Raw genomic sequence first — 18,357 nt, 5'->3', positions numbered from 1 at the left:
TGAATCAAAGATCAAGTGGGCAGAGTTGCAGGATGCTGTGACTTTAGTAGTCGAACGCAAGTCTACTTTCATAGAAAGAACCAACAACCTGGAAGCGAACTTACGTTCCAAAATCGAGGAAGCTACTATGTCAGAAGAGAAGAGGGCAAGAATGGAAGAAAGGCTCAAAAGGGTCATGGAGAAAAACCGCGAACATGTGAAAAACAATACTGACCTTTCCGGGGCCTATGATATCTTGAAGGTTGATAATGAGCAGTTGCAGTCAAAAATCCATAGACTCCAAGCCAAACTCCGATATCAAGAAGATTCTTTCTTTCTTGAGAAAACTCATGCAGCATATCACATGAGGAGGAAAACTTTGGAGGATGCCAAAGAAGGCAATATAGACAACTTCATCGCTGAAGCTCTTGCCTTGGAAACAACTACCTTCAAAAACAATCTTGCCCAGCCTATTGCTTCAAGTTCCTCGAGCACTTTCTCTAAGTCCTCAGAGATCGAGGAAGAAACTGAAGATGATCATGAAGATAAGGGCGAAAATGTTAAACCCAATGCTGAGCAACCTTCATTTTCAAAAGATGCAGCAGATACTTCTCGCCCTTCACACTCTGCTGATAAAACAGACTAATGTATGTTTTTTCTTTTCCTTATAATTATCTTGGAGTCTCTATTGGGTCCAGGGTTTTTGAAAGAAAAGATATCCTTTTTACTTAACTTATGTGCAAAAGATATCTTTTTATTTTTCTATTGATAAAGTCCAGGATTTTTTCTCATCCGATTAACTTTAACACTGGGTATTTCTACTTCTGGTTGATAACCTTTAATTGTGAAAGTTTCATAAGAGAGGGCCCTTATGTTTACGGTTTTCTTAAATATGACGTGTCGTGTTTATTCCGACACTTGCATTTGACATTTAAATAGTATTCAAATGAAAGAAAAATTAGGTCATTTGGACAAGAAATAAGATATAATAACAAAAGGACTTTTAATTATTCCTTCTATTTTCAAAAGTAAATTTATACAAACCAAAAAATTTTGTACATTCGCTTAAGTAAATAAAACTGTCAATACATATGGCTAATTTGAACTTCTTTTTTCTACAAAGCTGGACATATAATCCCTAACCCTGACTCGACGTCTTTCATAACAACTTATCTTTTAAGTTCAAGATATAGTTTCTAGTTCTAGCAGTTCCCGATTTTATTGACACTTTTAGTTCTCTAATATACAAAAGTTTCCCCCCAGTATTTGGATGCAAAGTATGAGAACTCAAACACTGGAGTTGTTGTTGCTATTGACAATACATATTCGGAGTACGTTGTACGTTGTTGTCTCATTAAAAACCATGCCAATAAAAAACCCATTTGGGACAAAAACTGGACGAAGAAAAAAAGAGTGAAGTACATACTGTCAATACAATCAATGATCTTCAACAGTATTACCTTTTAAGGTGAGTTGCATTCCAGTTTCTTGATAATTTTACTCCATCTTGATTTTTCAGCTGATATGAACCTTTGCCCGTTATAGCTGAAATCTGGTAAGATCCTTCCCAGGTCGGTCCCAATTTCTCGGCATTGACTTCCCGGGTATTATGAGTTACCTTCCGGAAGATCAAGTCTCCAACTTTAAAATAACGAATATTTGCTCTACGATTGTAGTATCTTTCCATCATTTGCTTTTGTGCCATCATTCTTGTATAAGCCAAGTTTCGATGCTCCTCAAGTAACTCCAAATTAATCAACAATGCTTGATCATTCTCCTGCTCGTTTTCTCGGGAATACCTCATGGTCTATTCATTTATCTCCACCGGAATCAAAGCTTCCGCACCGTACACAAGGGAAAAAGGCATTTCTCCTGTGCTCGATTTTGCCGTTGTTCGATATGCCAACAATATTCCGGGCAACTCTTCATGCCTCCTGCCTTTTGCATCCTCTAATTTCCTTTTTAGGTTTTGAATTATCACCTTGTTAGTTGATTCTGGCTGACCATTAGCACTTGGATGGTATGGGGAGGATGTGATCCTTTTCATCTTCAACCCCTCTAGGAATTTTGTAATCTTGGAACCTTTAAATTGTGGTCCATTGTCACGGGTAATTTCTTTTGGTATTCTAAACCAGAAAATGATATGATCCCAAATAAAATCAATCACTCCTCGTTCTTCAATCTCCTTGAAAGCACCTGCTTCAACCCATCTAGTGAAATAATCAGTCAAAACTAAAATAAATTTTATCTGCCCGAGCCCTAGAGGCAAATGACCAACTATTTCCATCCCCCATTTCATGAATGACCATGGTGACAAAGTTCCGCTAGCTGATGTACCAGTTGAGCATAATGTTGGCACTTATCACATTTATGTACAAATGTCTTTGCATCTTGTTCCATCCGGGGCCAATAGTAATCCGCTCTTATTAATTTGAGCACCAATGAATCCGCACCGGACTGGTTTTTATAAACTCCTTCGTGAACTTCCCTCATCATATAATCAACTTCTGATAGTCCTAAACATCGTGCAAACAGACCCTGAAAAGGTCTTCGGTATAATTGTCCATCCACAAGACAAAACTGGGCAACTTTTGTTCGTAATGCCCGGGAGGCTTTAGAATTAGCATGCAGTTTTCCATGCCTTAAATACTCTATGAACTTATTTCTCCAATCCCAAACTAGGTTTGTTGAGTTCACTTCGCAATAGCCATCTGTGTCAAGGACCGAATGCAATAGCTGAACAACTGCACCAGAATAAGCTCTTTTAATTTCCGTGGACGAACCTAACTTAGCCAACGCATCCGCTTCCATGTTCTCTTCTCTTGGAATATGGATCTCTACCACTCCCTAAACTAGGAAAGTAAAATTTGAACTTTATTCAAGTATTGTTGCATGCGCTCTTCTTTCACATCAAAGATCCCATATATCTGATTTACCACCAGCTGGGAATAACACTTTACTTCAATCATCTCGAAGCCTAATCCCCGGGATAATTCAAGTCCTGCAACCATATCCTCATACTCAGCTTCATTGTTAGTCAACAGAGCAGTTTGAATGGCCCGTCTCAGGATTTCTCCCAAAGGAGTTATTAGTACTATCCCAAGACCGGAACCTTTTACGTTGGATACACCATCCGTAAATAAGGTCCGTAGATCGGAAGTAGTTCCCAATACCAGAACTGCTTCTTTTGCAGCTAAAGGCGTCATTTTCGAACTAAAATCAGCCAAAACTTGTGACTTAATTGCAGTCTGCGATTTATATTCAATATCTAATTTACTAATTTCAACTGCCCATTTAGCCAATCTTTCCGACAATTCAGGTTTATGAAGAACGTTCCTCAGGGAAAAGTCATCACAACGATAATTGTGTGACATTAAAAATAGGGTCTAAGCTTTTGAGAGGCGACTACGAGAGCTAGAGCCAGCTTTTCCAGGTGTAGATATCATGTTTTCGCACCTGACAGTATTTTACTAACATAATATATAGGAAATTGCATATCTTCTTCCTCCCGGACTAGAACTGCACTCACCGCAACCTATGATACCACTAAATAAATTAACAATTATGCTCTCTCCTTCGGTTTAGACATTAAGTGAGGACCATAAAATACATCTTCAAGTCACTTGTGGCACTACGGAGTCCATGGGAAGTCATTCTTCTTCTTTAAAAGTGAAAAGAAATGGTGACATTTTTCTGACTACCTTGATATGAATCTGCTAAGGGCTGCCTACCTATAGGTCAAACTTTGCACCTCCTTTACACTTTTCAGTTGGTCCGAGATATCTTCTATGGCCCTAATCTTGTCAGGATGTACTTCAATTTCTCTTTAAGAAACCAAGAAATTTCCCGGATTGAGCTTCATGTTGTACTTCCTCAAGATGTCAAATGTTTCTTGAAGATGGGTCAAATGATCCCCTGCACTGAGAGACTTAACCAACATGTCATCAATATAGACTTCCATGGTTTTACCTATTTGGCGTTCGAACAATTTATTAACGATCCACTGATAAGTGGCGCCGACATTTTAAGCCTAAAAGGCATCACATTGTAACAATATGTATGAAAAATTTTAATAAATGAGGTTTTTCTTAATCCTCTGGGTGCACCCTAATTTGATTATGTCCGAAGTATGCATCAAGAAAACTCATCAGCTCATGCCCAGTCGAAGCATCGCATTTGGTTGTTGTTTGGAAATGGAAATGAATCCTTAGGTAAAACCTTATTTAAATCCTTATAGTTTATGCACATTATAAAAAAAAATTGGTACGACTACTACGTTAGCTAACCAATTTGGATAACTTACTTCACATTTTGAAACTATATTTATCAACCTAGTTACCTTTTCTTTTCCAACTCTATTTCTTAGACCTCAGCTATCTTCAGCTTCTTCTGCTTTATCGGAGGGAAATTAGGGTTTATACTTAGCTTGTGGATAGCCACTTCTAGTGAATACCTGTCATATCTGAATGAGACCACGCAAAACAACCAGTGTTAGTTTTAAGAAATTCAACAACTTTAAACCTGATTCGGGGCTCAACCTCATTCACAAGTAAACCTTCCTCCCTGGGAATTTTGTGAACATAGAAACTTGTTCAAGCTCTTCTATGGTTGACTCAATATGATGATTGGAATGGAAACTAGAAGCACGATTGTCTTTCCTCGTCAAACGAATAAAAAATCAGGTTGGATTTTTGCAGTGCTTCTGTCCACGATATGTAACGAAAAGATCGATCGGTTTACCGCATTCATGAAAGCACTTACCTCTCTGGTGGTCCTTTACTTTTCTAAAAGAAAAGATAAGAGAGGTAGTCACAACAGTAGAAGGAGCTAGCTCGTCTTTGTCTGGCAGTTTAAGCCTTGGCCCACCAGCTTCTTTTCAATCTAGGAGCTGCATGATAAGAAATATCTCGATCTCGACTAGATTCTCATGACCCAACCAAGAAAACCTTGAGTCATCAACAAGAAGAACCTGAGTCATGTGATCAGTCATGTTTTATAGTCCCTATGTCATCTGCCCATAGAGAAAACAATGTTACTACTCCTCCAGGGGAAGATACGGTCAAGACCAGGGAGTCTCCAGCTCTACATCTATCTACTATTAAGAAAGGAAGGGATAGGGTTTGAGTTACCCAGCTCAGTAACAAACAAGGTTCGGAGAACAACCTAATTACGAAAGAACCCATATTGATTTGCCAAAGATCTACATTTCTGCCTTACCCAAACCAAAGCCAAGTAGGTTTTCTCCAAATTGGTATACCTGGTCTTGTGGTAGTCATTTTCTTATATTGGTAGTATATGGCCCTCTGACTTTGATCGACTTGCCCGCACAACGTCTTTTTTGAGAGAAGAGGTCAAGGGGCTAAGTGACTCTTGAAAGTCCTCTTTTATTTTGTTACATCCATTTCTTCTGTTACCTAGAATGATCTAGGCACCTGGTCAATATTCGATGTCTCTTCCTCTCCATCGTCTTTAACCAGGAAAGGAACAGAAGTTGACACCAGTTCTTGAAGCTACTATTTGTTGATTTCCTCCGCATTACTGCTAGATAAGGTGACAACATTCATTTCCCTTGCAGCAGGTTGATCACCTCTAATCTGCTTAATCCCGTCTGATGTAGGAAAATTTAGAAATTGATCATAAGTTGATGGCACAACTTTTATTTTGTGGATCCATGGCCTACCGATAATTACATTGTAGCCCATATCGCCATCCACAACTTTGAACAAGGTGGATTTCGTCACCCCTTCAGCATATGTAGGCAACACGATCTCTCCTTGGGTCGTTACGCTTGTTAGGTTGAACCCGGCCAGAAGCTTCATTGTCGGAACTTCGATTAGCTTTGCTTGTTCTAAGACCCTTAGTTGGATAATATTGGCAGAACTACCTGGATCAACCAACACACGCTTAATTTTAAAATCTAAAATATTTAAAGATATTAACAAAGCATCATTGTACGGTAAAATAAGTCTATCAGCTTCTTCCCCCGTGAAGGTGATTTCATCATCCTATGATGTTTCTAAGATTCTCTTGCCATGAGTGACTGATATTTTTATCTTTTTTGCTGCCGAAAATGACACCCCGTTTACTTCAACCGCACCAAAAATCATGTTTATTATTAGGCGGGGAGACCCTGTTGTTGGTTTTTCCGGTTCTGTTGCATCCCGACTCCTACCGTAGTTGTTCTTGGCCCACGTTCACTTAAAAATTCACTAAGATGACCATTTTTCAACAGCATCACTATCTCTTCACGGAGGTGCCGGCAGTCGCCAGTCCTATGGCCATGTGTACCGTGGAACTCGCACCATAAATTACGATCCTTTTGACTGGAGTATGATCGAATTGGTTTCGGGAACCTTGCTTCCTTGATGTTTCTCATAACTGAAACCAACTCTATCAAATTGATATTGAAATTGTAATCCGATAACCTGGGATATCCTGAATCCCGAGACCCTGATAGTTCTTTATCTTTCAAAGTTCTGCTACTCCGTCCATGATATATCCTTCTGTCTGGTCCAAATCTTTCCGATGACTGAAAACATTTAGCTCCACGCCCATAAGATCTTTTGTTTGATAAAATAAGGTTGAAAATGATTCCTGGATGATCTCCGATCCGCATCAGGATCATTTTGAACTTTTCTTGATTCCGATCGTGATTACGACCCTTGGATGACAACGAAGAACCTAACTAATCTCCTCAATTCTAATTTTCATTCATAGAAATTATGAACATCAGCCCATGTGGTTGCTTGAAATTCCAATAAATTTTCTTTTAGCTTCCTCGAGGCATTAGAGCTTAAGGATCGAGACATCGGGTAATGCTTCTACTGCCCATTCATCCGAAACTGCCGGCAATAACATTCTCTCCTTTTGGAACCGGATCAAGAATTCTCGTAGCAACTCAAAATCTCCTTGAGCAATTCTACATATATCCTTCTTCGTAGCTTGGACTTTCCTTTCCCAAGCATGAGCTTTGATGAATAAATCGGCAAACATTTCAAAAGAAGCAATTCAGGTAAGAGTGAATACCAAGTTAATGCTCCCTTTGTTAGGGTTACGCCGAATTTCTTTAGCAAAGCTGATTCGATCTCATGCGGAGCCAAATCATTTCACTTCAAAACCGTAGTGTAAGTTTGTGATGTATTCTTGTGGATCCGAAGTTCCATCGTATTTTGAAATATCCGGTATTTTGAATTTCTTTGGAATCAACTACGGGGCCGCACTTGGGTTGAATGACAATTGAGTATACTTCTTTGAGTCCAGGCCCTTTAATACCGGAGGTGCCCCCGGATCTGATCCATCCGAGCGTGGAATTCCTTAGAGTTTTGATCGATCTGATCATTCATTTCCCTCATGAACCTCATGAGCTCGGTTTTAAAAGGATCATCTGTGTTATTTTCATTTCCGGATCTGTTGTTCTGTACCACCTACTTGATTATCATTAGATCTAAACTCCTCCCTCGAAGCGATGTTACTGGTTCTTTATGTTGTTTGATTTGCAGGCACGCTGGGAGTGGCTCGAATTCCTCTATTGGAGTTATTTGAAGCAACTAATAGCGCTTTCTGGAGCTCAGTCATTATTCGGTCCTGTCTTGAGAGATGATTCGTGATTTCCCCTATTGTGCTCTCAAAACTTTTACCGTCTCGACAACGGGTTTATCATCCATATCATCAGGGGTAGGAGTGCACCCCGAGTATTTAGTTCCTTCTAGACCGGAGTTGACTCATTCCCATCGATACGAGTTTCACTGGTTGAATCTCCTGCCGATCTCTATCATAGAAATTATCCTCATTCTCATTGATGTTGTTTGTTCCAACATTGAGCGAGTTGTTGACATCATTGAGTGCCATATTTATTTTTATTTTTTTGCTTACTACAGAAAAAACTTCAAAGTATGTCATAAAAAGATGGATAGATCAAAGCAATACCATAATTGTCTATGTCCCACGGTGGGCGCTAAACTATTTACCCGTAAAACGGTATAATTGAATTTGTAATGTGGTTTATAGACACGTGGATTAAATTGATCTCAGTAAATAAAATAACGAAGAACATAAACGAATAAAATAAGAATAATTGAAGAAAAGACAAGGATGGGCCTTGAATTGAACTTCTATGGAAACAAGAACAATGCTGAAAACTAAGTATAAGCAAAATAAGATTTTACAGAATAAGAGAGTAAGCTTAGCCTTTTTTCGTGTCGCTCAATGAGTACAAATTTCTCTATTTATAGCTAAATTAGGGGAGACAAGATCCTCAAAGCAAGCTCCTCTTTAAGGTGAATAAAAACCCTTCTTGATAGTGCATAACGGTTGAGTGTAAATGCTATGATTCTCTATAATGGTTGCTCCTTTAATGTTGTCTTCTTCAACAAGTACCTTGCTTTCAAATTCTCTTCTACGATTTTAATGTCTTCGGAGCTTATACAACACCTGTCACATGCTTGTATCCGATGTCAGCTATTTGATGACTCATCTCCTACATGTCTTTACTGCCCCGTGTCCATTCGACGAACATCCACCAGTCGTCTGTTAATTTTACCCTATACAGTATCAAGGTTGTGAAGTCTAACAAAACCAACACTAGTTGTGGTTACAGTGCCACTCGATTGAAACAGTAAAATCAATATGCAGTTCACTATCTGTTTCTCGATTTTTAAGGAATAGTATGAATTTTGTGATTGTGGTCAAACAACAAATCTTGAATTGCGAGCCCTGCAAATCAAAATTGACATGTCGAAACAATATAAGAGCTGAGATTTCAATCATTTCTATTTAGGATTTTAATGTTGCCCAAGTTGTGTGCATATCTTCTTAATGCTGGCGGTGAAAATCCACTCCTCCCCACTGCATCTTCAACTAGATAAGGCTTGTGCTTGTATTTGTGCAGAAGAAAATACCCTCTCTGCTTCAAATCATACTAGTTGTTTACAACCTAAGCAGCAATTGGACTACTTCACTTCTTTCATTTGTACAAACCTAGTAAGCTATTCTCCTTTTTTTCTGGATATCAGGTTTGTTGGAGGTTCTACTTAATCTTCTTGCGATTGCATTTTCAATGGATATAATTCTCCTGACGTTTATCTCACTCTCTTAGAATGCTGAGCATATGTAAGCTGTTCAGAGAACTGCCTCGAGTATTTTGTGCTCATTCCGAATTACTTGTTGCACATGACGGAAAGATTGAAGCAAAAGAAACGAAAAATACACCAACTCACACTGAAGAAAATTATTCACCATAAAGAATATGTTAACTACTATTATTAATGTAGCCAAAAAGAACCAAGACGAGCCTTTCCTTCCCATTTCTTTTCCTGCCAATTCCCCAGCAATGCAGGAATTCCTATCTAATTAATCTAGATGGAAGATCTGTTCAAGTATGTGGTATACCTAACAACTAGAAACTCTTCCATAGATTGGAGGCTGCAGTAGCCCAAAAGCGACAAAAGCAAATCTTGCTAGGTTGCCTTGCACTATCTTGTGTCAAAAAGGTCCAAATTCCAAAGTAAAAGATTATATTTGGAAATCAATCATGCCATCTCCTTGCTCCTCTGCAGCCTCCAGTTCTGGAAGAATTGAATGATGATCTGCAGATATTGACGGTTGTAAAATATTTTTAAGACTTCTATATATCTCTTCAGGTGCCTCCTTATTTCGATCGTGGCTGCCATGCATTTTTCCTGTCACCTTAACTTGATTTTTCCTTCTCGTGCTGGCCGTTGAATCTTCCTTGTGGTGAGGTGAGTGCAATTCAGAAGTACATTTGTGAGTGGAATCACCAACATTTTTGGCTGCATGGCATACAACCATTCCAGGAAACATGTTGTATAATTCTAAGTGCTTTGAGAAAAGGTGTGCAATGTAAAGATTGCTATTGAAAGAAAGAAATGGCATATAAGGTATCTCTATAAACACGAAACAAGTAGAATTTGATCCAAGAATCAAATGCTTTGACATCTTAACGGTTTAGGTCTCTGTGATTAAGATGTTTGATTTTACATTCATATATATCCTCTAAGCCTAGTTTACTTCATTGTGTTTGTGATGCACATGTAAAAGAACATGCTAAATGCTATACCATGCAGTCCATTTACTTGTTTAGCCATGCTCGTTTACTATATTACACATTTCTTGTAATTCCAAGGAAAGAAATAGCACAATGTACTTTGGAAACTTGATACTACCAAAAGTTAATGCAGCTGGACATAAAGAATAACAGATAGAAGCAATATACGGTACAGGAAGGCTATCTTCTTGGTGGAAGGTGCGCTTGCCATCATCCTTCTTCTTTTTTGCATGCCGCTATCAGTTTATAAGTAATTGAGATTTTGTGGACTTGGAGAAGGAAAGGTTGGAAAAATAAACTGGGAGTCTGAAGTTTTTGAGTTCAGAATCACAATCATTCAAATCCTAAGCAAAATACAGAGTCACTCTTTTGAAATTTTACTAGCTAGAAAACAAAAATAAGGAATGGTGATTAGTAAGACTGGAGAAAATGTTTTCAAGATGTACAGAGGATTGTTTTCCAGTAAGTATTTAGAGCCTAAATATGATGCCTTAGACCACTAGGCGATTCTGTCAGATTGCACTAAGGCATTTATTTTATGATACTGGTTAACCTTTCTTGTAACATGCACTTACATATGTCTACGCTGGAAGACTCTTGCTTTGCCAAAGGTGAATTAGCACGTCTAATGCACAACCACGTCCTTTCTTCTTCAGATTCTTGTTGTGAGACAATTGGTACATGCCAATAGCCTTTTTCTGACTCCTGGAGACATAAGGAACAAGATTACATCTGATAGTTGTGTTAAATGACATGCAAGTACAACATAATAATGTTCTTCTCCTACATGTGCTCAATCTCTGCTATTGATTTTATTAGTGCAAATCGAGAAGAATGCCCCACCTATATTTGTATTTTGGTTTATAAAATTGATCATGAGCAATTTATTTGCTATGTATATTCTGAAGCAGATCAAGTAAAAGGCAATAATGACCTGAATTACAACAGAACAGGGAGGCGGCATGTGAAGTACTGGACCTGTTTCAGAGAAACTGAAATGCACCTTCAATTAAGAAAAGAAAATTCCTTCATCAGAAAACTGTGAAACGTACAAGTATATTTGAATTTATAGCATATAGATCATGAAATGGAGGTATCCCTTCTCAAGTAAGCTAATTAAAGAAAGATGGCTCATGTTGCTTCATGGATAGAATAAGAAGTGATATGAGGGACAATTTTATAACAAAAAGCAACGACGGCTAGAGAAGGTTGTTTTCCAATGGTCAATAATAGGTCATTGTCACCATTGTGCTGCCTAGACATAATTCGATGCCCACAACCAATTTTCTCCACCCCCTCACCCCTCACATCCCTGGGTGCCCTTTCCCTCTTAAAATAATTCCTCTAAATCTCTACCTCAGGGCCTTACCTTTTATCGATGCAATAAAACATCAGTCAAGAGAAACGAATATATTGCTAGATAGTTAATATGCCATGACTGTCTTGTTACTTTCTTGAACCTCCAACATGCATATTAGAATGAAACTCACCTGATGCCGTTCTTTCCACTTTGGGAAAAAGTCATTTCCCAGAAGTTGAAACAAATGGTCCCTCATTTCATCATTCGTCACAATTAAGCACTTAAATTTTATAGCTGCATACAGCCAGTACCTGAAGAAACAAGTTAATTCGCCATCAGAATATAAATGAAAACGAATTAGAATACAAGGCACTCAGACTAAGCACAAAGCGTCCTAGAAATAAAAGATTACAGCTCTCACCAATCATCATTGGAGCCTGTAGGTGTTGCATAGATTGCGTCAGCATTTTTCCACTTGTCAATTAACGCTCTATTGAATGGTTCATCCATCTTATCTCCAGTAATACGTCTATTATGCAAAACTATCAGCGGCCACTTTTTCGAAGGAAGCATCTGGCGAATTCCGTTGACAATAGCATTGACCTGAATGCAAATGCCAACATTCAATAGAGAAAACAGAAGACCTGAATTTTTGAAAATACAGGGGTGTCATGAAGATATCACGTTTCATTAACAAGGCATCCAACACTTACCCTAGATGGCCTAAATTTTCTTTGGCTATAAAGGCCAACATTTGCTCCATCAACAATAGCTTCAAAGGGTCCATAATAGTCAAGCCATCTCTGCAGTTGTTTCACCCTCACTAGAGACACAAATGATCCAAGAATAACCTAATCATTAGAGCAGTTAGTAAAACGTACTTGAAATTTCTGGAAGCTTGAATTTCTCTCTCTCTGCGCAGCTATAGAAGCAACTGACTTGGCAAAATTTTCAGTTTCAACAGGATCAAGATCAATAGTCACCAGCTTCTCACCACAGCATTTGCAGCAGCCGTCAGAGTCAACATATGCGTGTGATACAGTCCATTTACCATTACCCAACCAGCCTTGTCCATGCCACCCACCACCTCCATTTTTAATAGCTTCGCGTATGGTTCTTTCATCCCATTTTCTTTTCCCAACCCTTGAAGCTATCTTGCTGTTGAACCACTTCTCAATCAAATCTGCAGTAGAAGGTGAGACTTGTCGAACTCCTTCTCGAAGCTTATGCAACAAATAGTACACCTTCTCACTCCTACCAGCTTCTACACTTACTTTTAAAAGTGCCTCCAGTTCGGGTTCCTCTGGATAGACACCATGCTCCAACATGTGTTCTTCAACCATAAATGCCTTGTCAACATCCCCATTATTGCAGAAAACAGATAAGGCAGGACCATAAGATCGCAGCCTCGGGTTTATTCCATATTCTTTAATTAGCCTTACCACATCAAATGCCATGTCACCATTTCCCAATGCCATTGCCATTCTTGCAACAGATGTAAGGGTTGCTTCATTCATTTGTACCTTCTCTGACCGCATCTTCTCATATATCTTAAAACCATATTTAAGTGCATAGTGTTTCACTTCTTCACTCACTTTAATTCCATGATCTTCCTGTTCGCCTCTCACACTTTTTGTATTAGAAGCTTCTGCACTGCTCTTGAACAATTGCACCAATTCATCTAAAGTTTGACAGTGCCTATCTGAAGAGAAGCTCAACATATTAGTCAAGTTTGTTATTTTGCCATTCTTTGAAGCTTTGATTTTCACAGAACTGCTAGAGCATGTTCCCTTGGGCAAGTCAACAGAATTCAAAGTCCTATTACTACCACTTCCACTTTTTGCTGGCTGAACAACACCAGTAGCTGCAGAAGCACAAAGATAGAGAAGAACAGCATAGTGATACTGTCCCATTGCTATTCCTTCTTGCAATGCCAACTCATACAGCCTAATTGCACCAACTACATCCCCTCTCTTTGAGCACATATCCAACCCTATCTTAAATGTTGAATCGATTTTACTTTTCTTTGACCCCTTTTCCATGTTTTCCATTCTTGGCCTATTACCACCATCTTTTCTAACTTCTTTCTCTACTTTTTTACCTTTACTCTTCACTGTCCTTTTCTCAAAAGTTTCAGTCTTGGACTTATTAGAACCCAATTCTCTACTTCTTTTAGGTTTTAATCCACTCTTTGCATTTCTGTCTTTTAGAATGACTGTTTTCCCACCTAAATTTTCTCTTGAAGATTTCATGCCAACCATCTTATCTTTGGGACTAAAGGAAGAAAACCCAGAACTATTTTCATTATTAGTTCTACTGCCTGATATTTCTTGCTCTGGTTCAAAGGACAATCTTGTTTCCAAGTGAGTGACATGTGCTTTAACTTGAATGGAGGGCAAAATTCTTGGTGGTTCCAGTGTGTATTTTGTTGGTGCAGAAAGGAGAGTATGAAAAGAAGAGTGAAACAGAGTTGAAGAATGCTTACTGCAGTGAGTGAAGTAATAGAGTTTGAGTTGAGTTTGTTGAAGGGGTTTGAAGGTGATGTAGGAGGTGGAGGCCATGTGTGGCCGTTAGTGAAGCTTCATATCAATGTCGGATTTCAGCTTATTATATTAGGACACTGGACGATGTTGAACTCTTTAAATTTACTTTCGTGCCCCTAGCTCTTTCCGAGGATAAGATGTCTGCTGTCTTTTTCTCATTGATCTGATCCTCCTTCCCAGAAAACAAAACAAAAAGAAAGAGAAGAAAAACGTAACATCCTCCTATTGATAAAAAAAAATATGAAGTTTAAGATGTTACTTAATTTATGTATTATATTAATAGCATAAAACAATATTAGTTAAAAATTATAATAATAAAAAGCATCACATTGAAATTTAAACCTGAACATATAAATAAATTTAAATTTCTTAAAAGTTAAACAAAATATTATTTTAGTAAAAAGATAGTATCGACCATTTAGATCATCCTAGAGTAAACAAAAAGAAGTCGTACAATTTGGATAGACTATGACATCAACCCTCTTGTTCTCCAAATTAGAGAAAAGGAGGGGAGAATGATTAACTATGACAAATTAATGAAATTATATCAAATGTTTTGAAACTGTTAAGTTACGTGCCTTTGTGTATTTTGATGATCTAACAAACTTCATAATAAGAACCAGATCGGGAACCTGTTACACATCCTCAAAGTGCTCAAGAGCAACAAGTCTCATGTCTGGCACAAGTCCCAATAACTTGAGTCAAAGAAACGGGAGAGGGAATATATGTCCATCAGTTCCTCTGATGACACTACAAGTCAACTCTCCACAGCTGTAAAGTCGTTGCACTGTTTTCTACACACGCATAGTGCAACAGTCACTTCATGGAGCATGCCTTGTACCGGATAATTGCATACATCATCCCAATGTCCTCACTTGTATATTACCAACATGAGGCAAGAGAAATACACACACTTGCAAAACCCTAAATCATCAATTCTCTCTCAAGTGTGTTGCCGACTTTCAAGTCAGTGAAGAACAAAGCAACAACATAACCAAGGACCAGATCCCAGCGAGTCTATCATACGTCCTTAGTATTGTTGTATCTTTATTAGTGTTATCTATTTGTAACTCCTACCCAACTTACTTAGAAGCATTTCTGTATGAGATCTTTTGTAAAACCATAAACCATGTGTTTGTGTTTTGGCTAGAGTTAGTCAAAGTGTGTGCTTTGTAATAGGGTTATTACAAAGAGGCTTGTAATAGAGTTATTACATGTAGGTGAGGGATTAAGAGGTTAATTCCTAGATTACAATAGATTGTAATCTAAAGTTTGCTCAGTTAGTGAAGTTGAAATCCTACGAGGGTAGGTCGTGATTTTTAATCCCGCGAGCTGGGAGTTTTTCACATAAAACTTTGATATGTCTTTTACTTACTGATGTGTGTGTGTTCTATGAAAACTGATAGAGAACCAGGTTCTCTATACAGTTTGGTGGACCCTTAGTTTATATCAATTGGTATCAGAGCAGGTTCTTTCTACAAGGCTAACACCTAGAAAGGATCCACATGGATGCTCCACCAAACTTTGAAGAAGGTCAGTCAACCTATAGACCAGGAAGATTCAATGAACAGTATTACAGATGGTGGAAGACAAGTATGCATGATTTTACCATGGCTGAGGATTCTGAGCTCTAGGATGTCATCTGCGATGGCCCCTTCGTTCCCATGAAGACCATTGGTGAGCCAGCAGTGACAGTTCTAAAAACAAGGAAGGAGTACAACGATGCTGACCGCAAAGCTATAGAGAAAAACTTCCGAACAAAAAAAATCCTCGTCTGTGGTATTGGTCCAGACGAGTATTGCAAAATCTCTGCATGTCAATCCGCTAAGGAGATCTGGGAGGCTCTCCAAACAGCACATGAAGGAACAACTCAATTTAGGCAGTCAAAGATCGACATGCTCACTACTGAGTATAAACTATTCAGGATGAAGGATGATGAGTCCATTCAGGACATGCATACTCGATTCACCTCCATCATCAATGAGCTCCACTCTCTAGGAGAAATCATTCCAAGAAACAAACTTGTCAGGAAAATACTTAGCATATTACATGGCTCTTGGGAAAGAAAAGTTAATGCCATCACAGAGGCAAAAGATCTACAAAAGCTGACCATTGATGAACTCATTGGAAATATGAAGACTTACGAAATGAAGAATAAGAAGGACCATGAAAGAAGATAACTCAAAAAGGAGAAGAACCTGGTCCTCAAGGCAGAAAACAATGACTCAAGTGGTGAGGATGTTGACATGGCCTACCTGACAAAGCGATTTCAGAAAATGGTTCTCATGAATGGAGGCATTCCAAAAAGGGGAAGCTCCAGCAAATCAAAAGGTTATGACTTGTGTCATAAATGTGGGAAGCTAGGACATTTCATCAAAGATTGTCCTCTCCTCAAGAAAGATCAGTACAAGCACAACACATACAAAATAACCAAGAGGAACCCGGTTCCTGATAGGAGATTCAAGAGAAAAGATGTCGCTGACAATGTTGTGAAACAAGTTCTTGGTGCATGGGGAGATTCCTCTAGTGAATCTGGGAAAGATGATGAACAAGGTGACACATCCATGATGGCAGTTGAAAGCGAAGCAGCTGAATATGACTCTATCTTTGCCCTGATGAAAAAATCTAATGATGATGATGATGAGTAAACTTTCTAGACGTTCAAAGAAATTTGAAGTCTTACTCTCAAAAGAAGCTTATATCTTTGGTCAATGTTTTAATTGATGCTTATCATAATCTTATAAATAATAAAAATATGTTAACTGTGGAACTAGGAGAGGTAGAACATGAGAGAGATGATCTGGTAGTCGTAGTGGTTGACCTAAAATAGACCATTGAGGTTCTAAAGAAAGAAAAAGATGTTTTAACTGAAAGAATTGAAAACGCAGAGCATGAGAGAGATGACATATTGGTGTCTAAACGAAATAATTGAATAATTAAAAAGGGGAAACAGTTCTAGGAACATCCAAAAGGGAAAGGAAGTTGCAAGTGAGGCACACCTTAAGCTTGAAAATTAGCTCAAATTGGTGAAATCTAGTATGTGTGCTGAACTTGAAAAAAACAGACAACTTCAGAAAGATCTAGGCAGAGTTAAAAATGACCTAGAAAAATTTCTAAAGTGGACTTGGCCCTCTGATACAATCACTGCCATGTATAAAAGCAACGGGGGGAACAAGCGGGGAATCGGGTTCCAGAAGGAAAAAACTCTCTACAATCCACACAACAAGTATGTTACTGTCCCTGATAACTGGCTTTGCACTCACTGTGGTAACACTGGACACTTTAAAGAAACCTGTAAAGCTAGATTTCAGTCCTAACAAAAAAACAAAGTTTTTGTTGAAAAGGTAACTACTGCTAATGAACCTGGTCCCTCTGATAAAAAATGTGTATTGCCTGCTTAGACAAAAAGAAGTTTAATTCGCCCTTTTTCTTACTACAAGGGACCCAAACTTGTTTGGGTTCCTAAGTCTAATCCTTAATCTTCTTGTGCATGGAGCAGTGAAAGAAAACATCCAAAGATGGTATCAAAAGTTCAATTGAGCCCAAAAATATCAAGGAGTTCAATTGAGCCCAAAAATATCAAGGAGTTCAATTGAGCCCAAAAGTTCAATTGAGCCCAAAAATATCAAAAGATGGAAACTCTATCTTTTGGAAGCACAAAAGTTCACATATCACTCTTCTTGATTCAGGAATTCAAATCAGGTCAAAGACAAGAAGCTCGCTTGCCTTCTTATATTTCCTTTCTCAAATTGAGCCCAAAAATATCAAGGAGTCATTGAAAGATGCTGACTGGATTACTTTTATGCAAGACGAACTCCATCAATTTGAGAGAAACTATGTATGGCACCTGGTTTCTCGACCCTCAGACAGAACTATTATAGGAACCAAGTGGGTGTTCAGAAACAAGCTTGATGAGTTTGGGAATACTACAAGGAACAAGGCCAGGTTAGTAGTTCAAGGCTACAATCAAGAAGAAGGGATCGACTATGATGAGACCTTTACCCCAGTTGCTTGAATGGAAGCCATCAGAATCTTCATTGCCTTTGCATCGCATATTGAATTCAAATTGTTCCAAATGGATGTCAAAAGTGCATTTCTGAATGGATAATTAAAGGAAGAAGTCTTCATCAAACAACCACCTGGTTTTGAGTGTCATGAGCATCCTGAACATGTATTCAAACTTGACAAGGCATTATATGGGCTGAAACATGCCCCTCGTGCATGGTATGAAAGGTTGTCCAAGTTCTTTCTTGAAAATGGCTTTACAAGAGGAAAAATCGGCGACATCCTATTTTTGAAGAAACGTGAGAGGAACCTGCTCATTGTGAAACTTTATGTTGACGTGGTGCAAAAAACGATTCCTTGTGTGAGGAGTTTGCAAAGCTTATGGGAAGCGAGTTTGAAATGAGCATGATGTGGGAATTGAATTTTTTTTCTTAGGGTTGCAAGTTAAGCAAACCTCTAAGGGAACG

At 38.4% G+C, this 18,357-nt stretch overlaps 3 protein-coding genes across 3 annotated transcripts; 1 reads left to right on the top strand and 2 right to left on the bottom strand.

The window, feature by feature from the left end:
* Positions 1–1,786: 1,786 nt before the first annotated feature.
* LOC142163868 (uncharacterized) lies at positions 1,787–5,443 on the bottom strand. The gene is made up of 5 exons (XM_075221016.1): positions 5,412–5,443; positions 4,348–4,441; positions 2,940–3,227; positions 2,286–2,826; positions 1,787–2,175 (listed from the first exon to the last, which is right to left on the bottom strand). The coding sequence occupies exons 1-5, from the start codon at positions 5,441–5,443 to the stop codon at positions 1,787–1,789; spliced, it is 1,344 nt and encodes a 447-aa protein (XP_075077117.1).
* Positions 5,444–9,193: 3,750 nt separating this feature from the next.
* Positions 9,194–14,045, bottom strand: LOC107770111 (proteinaceous RNase P 1, chloroplastic/mitochondrial). Its single transcript, XM_016589375.2, has 7 exons — positions 12,224–14,045; positions 12,056–12,145; positions 11,764–11,945; positions 11,533–11,653; positions 10,977–11,045; positions 10,618–10,747; positions 9,194–9,767 (listed from the first exon to the last, which is right to left on the bottom strand). The coding sequence occupies exons 1-7, from the start codon at positions 13,901–13,903 to the stop codon at positions 9,490–9,492; spliced, it is 2,550 nt and encodes an 849-aa protein (XP_016444861.1). The 5' UTR covers positions 13,904–14,045; the 3' UTR covers positions 9,194–9,489.
* Positions 14,046–15,549: 1,504 nt separating this feature from the next.
* On the top strand, positions 15,550–16,065 carry LOC142163867 (uncharacterized). The gene has a single exon (XM_075221015.1). It carries the CDS (start codon positions 15,550–15,552, stop codon positions 16,063–16,065), a length of 516 nt encoding a protein of 171 aa, XP_075077116.1.
* Positions 16,066–18,357: the final 2,292 nt, after the last annotated feature.

This window comes from Nicotiana tabacum, chromosome 9 (genome assembly GCF_000715075.1).
Source record: "Nicotiana tabacum cultivar K326 chromosome 9, ASM71507v2, whole genome shotgun sequence".
Classification (NCBI taxonomy): Eukaryota; Viridiplantae; Streptophyta; class Magnoliopsida; order Solanales; family Solanaceae; genus Nicotiana; species Nicotiana tabacum.
Note: the sequence above shows the minus strand (reverse complement) of the source record. Positions and strands in the feature narration are given on the sequence as shown.

Excerpts from the sequence above, each read along its gene's own strand:
- LOC107770111 (XM_016589375.2), bottom strand. The coding sequence starts at position 13,903 with ATGGCCTCCACCTCCTACATCACCTTCAAACCCCTTCAACAAACTCAA. Across the intron at positions 10,748-10,976 it reads CCTGTTCTGTTGTAATTCAG|GAGTCAGAAAAAGGCTATTG; the intron begins GTCATTATTGCC and ends TTATGTCTCCAG. Across the intron at positions 9,768-10,617 it reads GTCTTCCAGCGTAGACATAT|CCAAAAATGTTGGTGATTCC; the intron begins GTAAGTGCATGT and ends TATGCCATGCAG.
- LOC142163868 (XM_075221016.1), bottom strand. The coding sequence starts at position 5,443 with ATGGAGAGGAAGAGACATCGAATATTGACCAG. Across the intron at positions 4,442-5,411 it reads AGACATCGAATATTGACCAG|ATATGACAGGTATTCACTAG; the intron begins GTGCCTAGATCA and ends GGTCTCATTCAG. Across the intron at positions 2,827-2,939 it reads TAGGCTTCGAGATGATTGAA|GGAGTGGTAGAGATCCATAT; the intron begins GTAAAGTGTTAT and ends TTCCTAGTTTAG.
- LOC142163867 (XM_075221015.1), top strand. The coding sequence starts at position 15,550 with ATGAAGACCATTGGTGAGCCAGCAGTGACAGTTCTAAAAACAAGGAAG.